The 13,708-nt window shown below is 53.7% G+C and overlaps 1 protein-coding gene across 3 annotated transcripts in view; it reads left to right on the forward strand.

The window, feature by feature from the left end:
* Positions 1-13,708, forward strand: part of EPHB2 (EPH receptor B2) — a 194,859-nt gene that overhangs the window by 57,366 nt on the left and 123,785 nt on the right. For all 3 annotated transcript variants that reach the window (XM_047792387.1, XM_047792388.1, XM_047792389.1), the window contains exons 2-3: positions 4,413-4,477; positions 7,720-8,404. In XM_047792387.1, coding sequence (XP_047648343.1) covers positions 4,413-4,477; positions 7,720-8,404 — 750 coding nt within the window. The remainder of the gene's footprint in view (positions 1-4,412; positions 4,478-7,719; positions 8,405-13,708) is intronic.

Raw genomic sequence — 13,708 nt, forward strand, 5'->3', positions numbered from 1 at the left:
ACACTGTTCCCACTCAGCCTCTCTTGACTCCCTTCAACCTCATTCTTCAAGCCTCTGTCCATGTCACTGAAGCTGCCATTTTTTTTTTTTGCTTTTTGCTTTTTTTAGGGCCGCACTTGCAGCATATGGAGTTCCCAGGCTAGAGGTCAAATTGGAGCTACAGCTGCCAGCCTGAGCCACAGCCACAGCAACTTGGGATCTGAGTCATGTCTGTGACCTACACCATAGCTCACGGCAATGCTGGATCCTTAACCCGCTCAACGAGGCCAGGGATTGAACCTGCGTCCTCGTGGATGCCAGTCAGATTCATTTCCACTGAGCCATGACGGCAACTCCAGAAGCTGTCTTTAAATTGGTTATTTTCTCCTTTTCCTTCCACACCCGGTTCCCGTCACACACAGTGCCCCCAACACATCACTGTCGCAGTCCTTGTCACGTCGTGTGGTGATTAATTATCTGTGTACAGTGAAAATGGTTTCCCCTACATGCGGGATTGTCATTGTCACAGTAGGGATGGGGAGGGGGACATTTCCAGCACTTCAGAGGCAGCTTGGTAGAGCCTAGTGGTCCCCGAAGTGTGGGAAGTGAGGTGAAATTAGGTGGTTTGCAGGTGAACATTTTTAATTGTAATAGTCGTATGTTTCATTTCCTTCCTTTTATGGCAGGTGGTGTCGGTTTCCTATTTATAATAATGCTTTCCTCTTTAAAACGTGCTTAAGAAAAACAAACAGAAGAAATTTTGTAATTAAATAATAGTGTATAAAATAAAAATAAATAATAGTACAGGCTGTAGGTGGAAACGGCTGACGTCATGATTGTTGTCCTGATGGAGCAGAACACTAGCACGTGTTCAAACGCAACTGGTTGAGGGGAAGGAAGGGGATTTCAGCCTTTGACTGAAAACTATGTGCCAAGCCCTGGGCTGGGTCTTGGGGCAGTTAAAGAAGCCGTGGAGAAGAAGATGAAAGGGAACAGTGTATGAGAGAGAGTACCAGTCTGTGCAGCGGGAGCTCAGCTTGTAGATGGAATAGTTGTGTGACCTTGGGCAAGTTCCTAAGCCTTTGTAAGCCTCTGTTTTCCCATCTGTGAAATGGGATAGAATCAACTATCTCGGCCTCATTGTGAGAATGTTGGTGGCGGTTTCTGGCTCCTCATAGGCGGGGTCCCTGTCTCAGCGAACTAGAGTTCTCTCCCTCTGTAGACTTTTTGAGATTACAGGGGTGAAGTCTGGGGTGTTATCGGAAAAAGGAGAGAAGTGCTGATGATGGAAATAGGGCTGGGCTTTCTGAACCCACCCAGTTTCCTAAGGCAGGAACTACTGACCCCAGATTCCCTGGGAAACTGAGTTTGACTCTGGTGCTTGCTTTGAGAGGAACAAAAAGGAAACCGTGGCATCCTAGGAAAGCAGCATCTGATGGACCAGGACGGGCTCCCCAGAGGCAGCAGCCCCTGAGTGAGAGGCTGATGTGTGTCAGATGTTGGCAAGCACGGTCTGGGATTGGGGGGCGGGGTGGGGGGGAGCTGCTTGGACTCCCCTTCACTCGCTGGGGCCACCTAATGAGCCCAAAGGAAATGGTGTGTGTGCAGGCTCTGGGGCAGCCAAAAAGCACCACACTCGTGTCAGAAAGAGTAGCTGCCACTTCCTGGCGATCTGCTTTGTGCTGGGCTCATCTCATTCAGTCCTGTCTACCATCAGGTGAGGAAACTGAGGCTTGGAAATATGGATCCAAGGTGACGAGGCAGGTGGGTAGCAGAGTGGATACTGGAATTGAAGTCTCTCTGACCTTTCGACAACCCCAGTTGATCTCCTCTGCTTCCCTGCCTTTTCCGCACAAGGTGGAGGAAGGTGTTGGCGTGGAAAGGCAAGAGGCCGTGGAGACGTTGTGGGGAGAGCCCCCCCGGGTCCCCTCCTGCCATGGCCCCAGGGGTAACAGCTTTCCCAGAGGCGGCCTTCCAGGCAGAGCCCAGGACCAGCTTGGTGGGAAGGGAGCACAGGAGGCACCAGGCTCCTGCATCCTTCCCAGAGGACCTGCCGGCAAGACCCTCCCTCTTAGCCCCTTCCTGTCTGTGAACCAGCCAGCCCATTGACTTCCTGTCCTGAGATCCTCCTCTTGCTGGTTCCAGATGTGGTGGGAGGCAGAGCAGAGGGGGGCAGTAGAAACCCCCACCCCCAAGCTCCCCAGGAGCCTGGGGTGTGAGCACCAGCTTCTAGTGTGTGACTTTTGGCAGGTCGTTTGCCCTCTCTGGGCCTGAGTTTCCACCCAGGCGATGAGGATGTCAGTTCACAGCCCCTCCTCTGGGCCGTGGAATCCTCTAGTGCTTGGCCTCTGGGTCAGCCCAAGAATCCAGCCAAGGGGCGGGGCCACCTGCTTGGCGGGCTTGCCTCCCCCACCCGACCCCTTTCTGGTCCCAAGCAGTCTCCTCTCTCCCTTGTTCCACACAGCTCCCAGCAGCTGTTCCTCAGGCCCAGGCAGAGAGCCCGGCTTGGCGCGTCTCTGGCTGAGACCGATGAGAGAAAACAGGTTAAAAGTTCAGCCCTTGTTCTCTCCAGGAAGAAAAATCTGTAGCATTCGGAGTGTGAAAAGGAACCCTTTTTTCAGCTTCAACGCAGCACAATAGCACTTCCCTCCAATTTGCCATCAAAAAGACGCCCTTGGCACTGGACTCCATCGTCCCTGGCACCCTCCTCCCCCCTCTCCAGCCCCCGGTGCAAAGGGACACAGTGACCGAAAACACAGTCCACAGGCGGTCATGGGGACATTGCCGCAGCCTCTCTTGTCAGCTCTCGGGTCTGCCTGGGGTCACCTCTGGCTCAATACTTCCGCCTGTCCCCACCCTCCCACCCTCACCGCCCCTGCCCTAGTTCAAGACCTTGTTACTCCCATTTTGACCTTCACAGTGGCCTGACACAGTGCACCCTCCCCTGTCTCTGCTCGCCCTAAATTCATCCAGCCTAGGCCATCAAACTAAGTGTCTAGAAGCTTGTGGGGTAGGAGGCAGGAGACCCTCACCTCCTACTCTGCCACCAACTCCTGTGTGATCTTTAGGAAATCTCTTCCCCTCTCTGTGCCTCAGTTGCCCTATCTCCAAAATGAAAGAGTTAGGCTAGACCAGGGAGAGCATCTCAAATGGTAGGCCTTAGTTTCTTGGAGCACTGGGCTGAGCAGCATCAGGTAGCCACAGAGTGTGGGGATTGATTAGTGATGTCTGTCCTGGCACAGACTTGGAGCATAGCAGCAAAGCCTACCGCTCAGTCACTCTTGCTGATCCAGGTGATATAGAAGGTCCAGCCGCAACCCTCTAGGTCTCTCTGCCTACCCTCTCACAACTATTTGTATTCACACCTCATTGCCACTCCCAGACTGTGAAATGCCTTGCTGTTTACCATTTTCTCCCACAGGGTACCCAGCACAGTGCTTGGTACCTAATGGGTGTCAAGATATATTTGTCGATTGAATGCTTGAGCAGTTTCTCTCCACTCAGTGCAGTGCAATTCAGTTCAAAAAGTATTTTGAATCCCCTGTGGCAGGGACAGGGTAGAGGGGAGGGGTGCTGAGCCTGATATGGGAGTGAATGGGAATCTCTCTAGTCCCGGGGGTCTCCTTTGTCATTGCCTGTGTGGTTCCTTTCCTCCAGCTGCTGGAATAAGGGGAGGCTAGTGATGCCCTGACTGGTTCAGAAGCTGATTCCTAAACCCCTGGAGGGCAGATGATGGACTGGCCCCACTGGGCACAGTGTTCACCCCTCACACCCCTTCATCCCCAGGGCCCTGTCCTTGGGGCGGAGTTGGCTGAGCCCTGGGGGCAGGGGCCCAGGGCTGAGGACAAGATGGGCAACTGCAAGTTCCTGGAGAAGGGAGAAGGCTATCCCTGACTGGAGGCATGGGCCGAGGGCTGAGGAGGAGTAACTGATGCGGCTTGGCTGGGACCCAAGGGAGGCCCCTGTAAGGCCAACATTCCAGTTTTTGAGAATTTGATGCACACTGACAAGTGAGCAGAACCCTCAGTTTGCAGTCAAAAATTGAGGTTTCCTGAGGACCCTCTGAAGCCCCTTCAGGAGTCCCCTTCCCCACCAATAAAGGAGCAAAGGGCCAATACCTAGCTTGGTGGGTGGAACATGATTGCCCGAGAGGGTGGGCATGACCATGTGTAGAAAGGCTGCAGCTGGGCCTTGAGGGTTGGAGCTTAGAGGAATAGAATCTGATGATTGGCCAGAATCTGAGAATAGGTGGGATTAGGGAGTAAGAGGCAGGACTTAAAGGGGAAGGTATTCTATAGGGTTCGATCCTAAGGATTGCTTAGAATAATGGAAGCAGGAGGCACCTTGTAAAGAAGGCCTCGGGGGGTAGGTTCTGGGGGTGATTGACCGTGCTGGGTAGGCAGCACCGTGGTGACCCTTTGCTCTCTCCGCAGAAACGCTGATGGACTCAACCACAGCGACGGCAGAGCTGGGCTGGATCGTGCATCCTCCATCAGGGGTGAGTGAGGGGTTCTCAAACCTTACCTGGTCCCCCAAGATATCTTGGGTCCTACTGCACCCCCGCATTCCAGCCCCTTTCCCTCCTTTGGGTCCCAGGACCTAGCCTCTCATTGCCCTACCCTTCTGGTCCCCTACTATTGATGGGGCACCAGTTACCATGACAACATGCTGGATGCTTTCAGCCTTTATCCCATAGAATTCTAAAAGCAAGGCTGAGACATGGGTGCTTGTGGTACCCCCATTTTACAGATGAGGAAAGTGAATTGTGACTTCCTGAGCACCCACTGTGTGTCACACTGCCTCAGAGCACCTTTACACACATCCTCTCCTGTCCTATGGGGAGGAATCACCTCCACTTTGCAGGTGAGGAAACTGAGGCACAGAGAGCTGGAGCCACTGCTAGGGATGCGGGCTCGGGTTTGTGTACAGGGCTGTGACCTAGCCCTCTGGGTCCCCATAACACAAAGCTCCCCCTTCCTGAGCTCTCTCTCTCTCTCTCTCTTTTTTTTTTTTTTTTTTTTTTGCTTTTTAGGGCCACACCTGCAGTACATGGAAGTTCCTAGGCTGGGGACCGAATCAGAGCTATAGTTGCCAGCCACAGCCACAGCAACGCAGGATCCAAGCTACGACTGTGACCTATACTGCAGCCTCAAGGCGATGCCAGATCCTTAACCCACTGAGCAGGGCCAGGGATCAAACCTGTGTCCCGATGGATCCTAGTCAGGTTCATTACCGCTGAGCCAGGACAGGAACTCCGTTGAGCTCTCATCTTCACACCTCCTTGGGTCCAGTGGTCTGAGCCCATGTGGGCTGCGAGCTTCCTAAAAAAAAGATCAGGCCCAATTTGAGATTCCTCTTTCAGCCCACCACTACCAGCCTACATTCGGGCTCTTGGGTTAGACAGTCCTGAAATTCTGTCCCAATTCTGCCACTTTCCAGCTGTGTGGCTTGGGGCCAGTTCCTTAACCTGACCAAGCTTTAGTTTCCTCATCCCTAAAATGGTGACAAAAGGACTGTTGTGAAGCTTTCCTGCACAGTTTGTAGCACAATGCCTGACGCAGAGTGGGCTCCTTGGCGCAAAGAGCTGTGGTCGCTGTCATCAACGTCATTGTCCTCGTCATCAGTTCTGATATCATTCACTCCTCATCCGCCTGGGCTCTGGGGAGGGCTCTGGCTCCCACGGCCCATCCCTTCTCCTCATCCCAGCTCCTCCACAGGGACTCAGCTGCTGCCCCAAGGAGCTGCATATCCCCCCCCACCACCCCCAGGTCTGTGCTCTCAATAGGCAGGGCCCCAGGGTCAGGCCTCTTTCTGTGGCTCTTTCTTGTCACCAATTTTCCATCTGCGAAGACGGCTGGGCCCACGGCCCCACCCTGCCAGTAATGAGGCCAGGCTGGGCTGCAGGGCCCCCGGACGCAATTATTTGGGGTGTTTAGGCTGCAGGGCCTCCGCATGTTAATTAGAGAGAGGGGAGAAAGGCAGAGTGCTCTAATTAAGTGCTCTAATTAAGTTCTGAAGAAGAGCAGTGATTGTAACAAGGGGCTGACTTTATCACATGGTGCTACCAAAAAAAAAAAAAAAAATTACATGCAGCGTAGGGAGCTTCAGAGCCGCCATTGAAGTAGCGGCTGAGCCAGCTTGGCCTTCCCCACACACACCCACCCTTCCCAGCGTCGGCCCTCCAGGCCACCAGCCACCACCCCAGCCCCTGCAGACTTGGCCCAGAGGATCTGGCAAAAGGACAAAGAACACCCACCTGAGGGTGACACTCTCTCATCACTCACCCTCCCCCGGCAAGCACATTTGACTGCTGGGGAAATAGAGGCTCAGAGAGGGGAGGTGACTTGCCTGAGGCCACACGGCAAGTTGGTGGAGCCGGGACTGTTGGGTATCTCAGGATAGCGTGGGCCAGTGTAGGAAGGGGTCTGTGTCTGTGTCTGTGACCTCGGCCAAGTGGCCTCACTTCTTTGGTCTCTACTCCCTCATCTGTAAAATGGGGACAGCCCTACTTACTGCATGTGATCATTGAGACGAAGAAATGAGATCCTGTTACGGCGCCCACTCTGGGCCCGGCTCAGGTGCTGTCGCCCTGCTTGTGGGACTCTTTCTGAGGCTACCTTTTTGGGGTCTACTCCAAGTGAAGCCAGCCCAACAGCAGGGGGACACAGGAGACGGAGGTGACCGGTGGCTGCCCTCAACAAGCTCTCAGCCCCACTAGGGAGACCAGACTAAGAGGCCTGGGCGTGCCTGGCACTCGTCCAGGAAGATTGTCCGCAAAGGCCCAATGGAGAGTCAGTAAATGCAAACCCTGTGGCTGCAGGGAGAACCTGCCGCAGGAGGTTCAGAAGGATGGGCAGAGGGGACAAGAGGTGCTCGAGGGGGCAGAGAAGTGTGACCAAAGGCTCAGCCTGCTGAACTTGGCCTGTGAGGCTCTGAGTGGGGAACATGGCCTGGGCCCTTCCAGTCCCAACTCTCCATGGCTCTGCCCAGCCCCCTCCAGCAGTGGGGCTTGGAAATGCAAAACCGGGTGGCGGAGCCCAGACTGGGGTCCAGTGAGGTCTCCCTCCAAGCCCTGTCTTGGCCACTTCAGACCCCAGAACAGAGCTGCTCTCACAGGGAAGGGCCTTGTTTTCCTGTTAGAGAGGTAAGAGCTCTTCTTCCATTAGACCGGGAGTCCCCAAGGGCAAGGACTGGGTCTCTGTGGTCAGACAGGGAGCTCCGGCAGGCAGAAGCCCTGTCTCCCCCATCAGACTGGTAGCTCCCCAAGTGCAAGCTCTGTCTGCTCTCAGCAGGGTAAGCTCCCTCAGGGTGGGCCTCTCCCCGGTTTCTCTTCCAGGTGGGAGCTTCCTGGAACCGAGGCCATGTCTCCTTTATCAGACTAGTTACCCCTGGGGGTAACGGTCACATCTGTATTGACTAGGGGAATACCAAGAGCTGGGTGTGTGCCCTTCCCACTAGATGGGTGTGTCTCCCTCACAGACCAGGGAATTCCTTAGGGCCAAGGCCACATCTGCCCCCCACTTGGAGTCTTCTGATGGAAGGAGTCCCATCTACCCCTATCAGGCTGGAGGATTCCCTAAAGAAGAGTCTGTGCCTCCCCATTAGACTAGGAGGCCCCTGATGGTGGGTGTCCCATCTACCCCTATCAGATATTCTTCCAGTAGGGATTGTGTCTCCATCTTGGGGTGTTCCCTGGGGCTGACCCCTACCTCCCCCACCTGACCAGCATTTCACCCACAGTGGGAAGAGGTGAGTGGCTACGATGAGAACATGAACACCATCCGTACGTACCAGGTGTGCAATGTGTTTGAGTCGAGCCAGAACAACTGGCTACGGACCAAGTTCATCCGGCGCCGTGGCGCCCACCGCATCCACGTGGAGATGAAGTTCTCTGTGCGTGACTGCAGCAGCATCCCCAGTGTGCCCGGCTCCTGCAAGGAGACCTTCAATCTCTATTACTATGAGGCTGACTTTGACTCAGCCACCAAGACCTTCCCCAACTGGATGGAGAACCCATGGGTGAAGGTGGACACCATTGCCGCCGACGAGAGCTTCTCGCAGGTGGACCTTGGAGGCCGGGTCATGAAGATCAACACCGAGGTGCGGAGCTTCGGGCCCGTGTCCCGCAGCGGTTTCTACCTGGCCTTCCAGGACTATGGTGGCTGCATGTCGCTCATCGCCGTGCGTGTCTTCTACCGCAAGTGCCCCCGCATCATCCAAAACGGGGCCGTCTTCCAGGAGACACTGTCGGGGGCTGAGAGCACATCGCTGGTGGCTGCCCGGGGTAGCTGCATCGCCAACGCCGAGGAGGTGGACGTGCCCATCAAGCTCTACTGTAACGGGGACGGCGAGTGGCTGGTGCCTATCGGGCGCTGCATGTGCAAAGCAGGCTTCGAGGCCGTGGAGAATGGCACGGTCTGCCGAGGTAAGGGTCACAGCAGGGCAGGTGCCCCTGAAGTGCACGGAGTTGATATGGGCTGCAGAATTGAACCTGGCAGCTGGGAGGTCAGGCTGGTTGGGGCAGAGGCCTGGAGCTGACCGTTGGCAACGCTGTAGCCAAGGTTTCCAAATCTGCAGCCGTTGTTTAGCTGTAGGAGCAATGTTCCTAGGAAGAGGCATTGAACAACAGTTCTTGAATGGTGCTGTATGTACGTACTACAGGGAGCCTGCAAGCTGATTTTAGTTGATAGGAGGATAAATGTTTCTCATTGTAATAATTTTGTCAATATTGATCACAAGCGGCACTGTATTTCTTCGTTTACAAAAGTGATAGTTTCCTTTTTAAGAAAATACGTAAATCATAGTAAATAGCATTTATTGAGCTTTAGCTGTAGCCGTCAGTATAGGGCAGGGTATGCTGTAGTGACAAAACAGTAAAGTTGGTTTCTCACGTAATGTGACTGGTTCAACGTTGAGTCAGCTTGGGATTCCTCCCTCTGGGAGCCAAGCCGATGGAGGAGCCACAATTTGGAATGTTGTGATCACCCGGGGAAGAAGGAAGAAACAAGTGTGACAGATTGTATAGGGCTCTGAATCTTCCCCTGGAATGGCCCACGCATCATCACTCCTCTGCACATTTCGATGGCCAGAGCCGGTGATGTGGTTACTTCCAATTCAAAGAGATGGGGAAGTGCAGCCCCACTGTGAGCCAGGCTTCCTGACTCCACTCTTACTGTGTGCTGAGAGCTTAATGTTTAACTCATTTAATCCTCACAAGAACCCTATGGGGGAAGGGCCATTTTATGGGGAGAGATCGCGGCTCAGAGAGCTCATACAGCAAGACTTATCCAGGTAGTTTGGTTCCAAACCACCATGTTGTTTTTGTTGTTGTTTTGTTTGGTTTGGTTTTTTGCTGGGACCATGGCATTCAAAAGTTCCCAGCCCAGGCATCGAACCCAAGCCATAGCAGTGACCCAGGCTGCTGCAGTGACAATGCTGGATCCTTAACCTGCTGCACCTCAAATCACCCTCTTCACAACTATGCCTCTTAAGTCTATTTAAGGAAAAATATTACATAAACAATAGTACAGATGGTGTTTAATTATGGCAAAAAATCACAAAGGTGGGTTGTAAACATAGGGAGTTTGTAAGAGGTGCAGCTGTGAAGGCAGACGGACAGACCTGGGTTCAGGTCCCGGCCCCTGCTAGTTACTAGCTGGATGCCCTGAGCCGAGTGTGAACTCCTCTTTCATAGGGTGGTTGTGAGGATTCAAGGCCTTAAGACATGTAAAGCGCTTACGGTAGCTTCTAGTTCACAGGAAGCGCTTAATAAATGTTAACTAAATGAGATGCTACGTATAAAGCCCAGTCTGACACAGGTTCTCTGCAGAGTGAGCTGTGACGGTGATGGCGGTGGCAGGGGAGACTCAAAGCTTTCTTGGTCCACTTCCTCTTGTCCTCCCAGGTGGAATTGGATCCTGGGCTGTGCCAAATGCCACAATGAGAGTTTGGACTTTATTTCCACGGGCCTTGAAGAGCCAGTTCAAGTTTAGCCTGGGGTAGTTGCAGTGATTTCGCCTTTATAAAAGTCTGTCCCATCCACCAGCTCCGTGGCTCTTCCCTCCAGGCCTCTGAGACAGCATTTTAAAGATCCCTGGGGGTGTAAATGGGGGTGTAAGAGACAGCAGCAGTGGCCTGTGGGGAAGCTGGTACAGTGATCTCAGAGATGGTGGCTGGGCACCCACAGCGCTGGGGACGAGGAGGGGTACCGTCAAGGGATGCTTTGGCAGTGAACCGACTGAGATGTGGGGACAGGTTAGAAAGGGAGGAGGAAGAGAGATCAGAGAAAACCAGGAATTCCAGCTTCTAGGGTGGCGATGGTCTTGGGAAAGTAATGGGGAAATTGGAAGAAAAGGCTGTTTCCTTGGGGAAGACAACCCATCTGGTTTTCTCTGCTTGAGTGTGAAAGTGCATAACCTTGGAGATGGCAGAGATGGGATGGGCCGTCCAGGGTGCAGACTCAATACCTCACTGCTGATTGGTTATTCACTCATCAAACCTTACCTGCACCTCCTCAGTGTCAGACTTTGTGCTGAGCACCAGTTCAAGACAGCAAAGAATCTGACTGTGGCCCTGTCTTCTAGGAGCTCACAGTCTAGCAGAGGAGACTGACTGTAAACAAACAAGGCTGGGAATGCATGAGACTTGCTTTAATAGGAACTGCTCAGGCTGTGGTGGGCACAGAAAAAGAGGGGAGGTTTCATAGAGGAGGTGACATTGGGGCGAGTCTTAGAAGAAGGATACATTGACCAGGTGGCCCAGGCCTTCTGGAGGTTGGATCAGCATCACAAAAGTCCCGGGGACCTGAACTGGTATGGCCCATGAGGGGGACTGCTCAGTTGTTTGGTGTGGCTTTCACTAAGGGTGCAAGGAGAGATGTAAGAAGAACTGTGGCCAGAGGGATGCTCTGATGAAGAGGTGTGTTAGTTATCTATTGCTGCATAAAAAGTTACCCCCAAATTTAGCAGCTTAAAACATCAAGCATTGATGACACCATAGTTTCACTGAGTCAGGAATCAGGAATGGCTTAGATGGATACCTCTGGCTCCAGGTGTCTCTGGAGGTTGTGGTCCGCTGGGGCTGCAGTTTCATCCGAAGGCTTAAATGAAGAGGGATCTGCTTCCACGTTGCCTTGTGTGATTATTTTCAGGCTTCAGTCCCTCGCCTCCACGAGGGCCTCTCACATATGCAGTGGCTTCCCCAGAGCATATGATCTGAGAGAGGGAGTGTGAAAGGAAGGGCACCCAAGACAGAAGCCACAGTCTTTTTATGATCTCATCTTAGAAGTGACATCTCATTACTTCCCATGTGGCTCAGCAGGTTACAAACCCAACTAGTATCCATGAGGAGGCAGGTTCCATCCCTGGCCCTAATGGGTTAAGGATCCAGCATTGCTGTGGCTGTGGCGTAGGCTGGCAGTGCAGCTCCAATTTGACCCCTAACCTGGGAACTCCCATATGCCACAGGTGTGGTGGCCTAGTGGCTTAAGGATGCGGCATTGTCACTGCTGTGGCACAGGTCATGGCTGTGGTGCAGGTTCCATCCCTGGCTTGAGAACTTCCAAATCCAGTCCACACTCCAGGGGAAGGAATCACACAAAGTTTAAAGGCCAGATGATGGGTGTCCCTGGGGCCGTGGCGGAAGTTGCCTGTCACAGGATCCGAATCTGAGCTGTTTTCTGCAAGTGGTAGGCATCAAGGTAATGCTGGGGCAGGGGGTGTCCAACACGCCACCCCCCCACCCCCGCCCACTGATCTCCAATCCCCGGCCCAGGCCCAGCCGGCTGCTGGGTCTCAGCGGAGGCCATTCAGGGTGTGATTAATGAGCTCAGGGAGCCAGAAGGACACCAGCTGCTGCTGTGGCCTGTGTGTAGCCACCCAGATGTGGGGCTGCATCAGCCCGAGTCCCACAGGCACTGGCCCCGCCAGCCCAGGACGTGTAGGAATGGTGATTACAGCTCACATCTGAGTGGTTGGTTGGCAAGATGCTCTCTCCATCTCCAGCTCAGGGATTCTCAGCCTTTATTGAGCCTCAGGAGCCACTGGGAAGTTTGCTAAAATGCAGATCCTTGGGTCAGGTGCAAACCTCTTCCCCAGGGCTGGTCCTCTGCCTCTGAAGTGGGGCCAAGAATCAGCATTTTTAAACCAGCAGCCCTAATAAACCAGTAACAGGAGCATGAGCTCAGACACATGACATATTAACACATCCTTGGCCAGACCAAGCAGGACTCAAGGCCAAACAATGACCACAGGCCTGCTCCCCTCTCCCCCCAAGGGAACATCCACCCTAAGGGTTGGGAGGGGACTTGAACAGAGTCTCTGGGTGTGGTTTGGAAAGATCCATTTAATACTGAAACCTAATTTGATGGGGGGGAAATCCATTGCTTTCTTAAAAACAAATTAGAGAAAATAAGGGTGGATAAAGCCTTCTTGGCGGGGGCGGGGGAGGGGACGGGGGGCGGGGGGAAATAGGTGAGTCCTCGTGGGGAGTGGCAGCCATCCCAGGGGTGGGCAGTGGTGGCTAAGGATGGGCTGGGCATTCCCCATGCACTGAGCGCTTCTCGAAACTACCAGCTACACTGACTCAATCAGACCAACTTCCTGTAGTGCCTATTGTTTGCAGGGCACAGTGGGGAGGGGAAGAGCCCGGAAAAGCCAATTGACCCCTCAACAGGCAGGTGTTGCATACCCTCTGTGTACCAGGTAGCCTTCTAACAGATATCTGTTGAGTACCTGCTATGAGCCAGGCACACGCCAGTGCTAGGGGACACAGAATTGAATGAGAGGGTACATTCGCTGCCCTCCCGGCGTTTTTGGTCTGGGTGAGTGGAAGCAGGGGAAGATGGGGGCAATAAAGTTAATAAACAAATAAATAAAACAGTTACAGACTGTAATGAGTGGAAAGAAAACTATAGGTGCAACAATAAGGATCAAAAGGAGATGAGCTTCAGCTGGGTGGTTCACGGAAGGCTTCTTGGAAGAGGTGTCATTTGAGGTGACTGAGGCTGCCCTGGAAAGGCTGGAAGACAGCACCTGCAACTCAGGGTTTGGCCTTAAGGGGCTCCTGGGTGAGCAAAGGATTCAGACACAAGGGAACAAGGCAGAGCCTGGTCCTTCCAGAAATGAGGTCCATCCAGGCTAAGCACTTTGATGATATGAAGAAGAAGCCATCTTTTCTGACCGAGCCTCTGGGAGGGCTTCCAGAAGGAGGTGGCATTCGAATTAGGCCTTGAAGGAAGGGAGGGAAGGAATGGTAGGTCGAGAAACCGCACGAAGGCCTGAGGGGTGACATGTAGGTGGGTGTCCAGGGGCTGCCCGATGCAGGGGCCAGGGCACGGCTTTCCGTCTTCATACATCTAGTTGCTGTTCACTGAGTGCCTACCCTGGGCCTGCCCTGGCCACAGCTGCCAGGTGGGAGACTCCTGGCATTTCCTTCAGAAGAACTCTGCCCCCCTTTCCCTACCCTGGTCCCCAACCTCCTTAGGATCTCAGTGCCCCCTGGGGCTTGCCACCAGCAGATCTGCTGGGGGTGGCAGGAGAGTGGCCCTGGAATTCCCCTGCAGCAGCTGCTCCCACCCAAGCCCTGAGTCTGTTTCCCTGACCCTTTCCCGATGTTTCTGGGCCTCCCTGCCTCCATTTCTCCAAGTTTGTCTCCATATCCTTGTTTCCCTTGGTCTCTCCTTCCCTAACGAAGCCCCTACGTGCCCCTCCCCACCCATCGGTTGGAGCCC

The sequence above is a fragment of the Phacochoerus africanus genome, chromosome 8 (genome assembly GCF_016906955.1).
Source record: "Phacochoerus africanus isolate WHEZ1 chromosome 8, ROS_Pafr_v1, whole genome shotgun sequence".
In the NCBI taxonomy this organism is placed as follows: domain Eukaryota; kingdom Metazoa; phylum Chordata; class Mammalia; order Artiodactyla; family Suidae; genus Phacochoerus; species Phacochoerus africanus.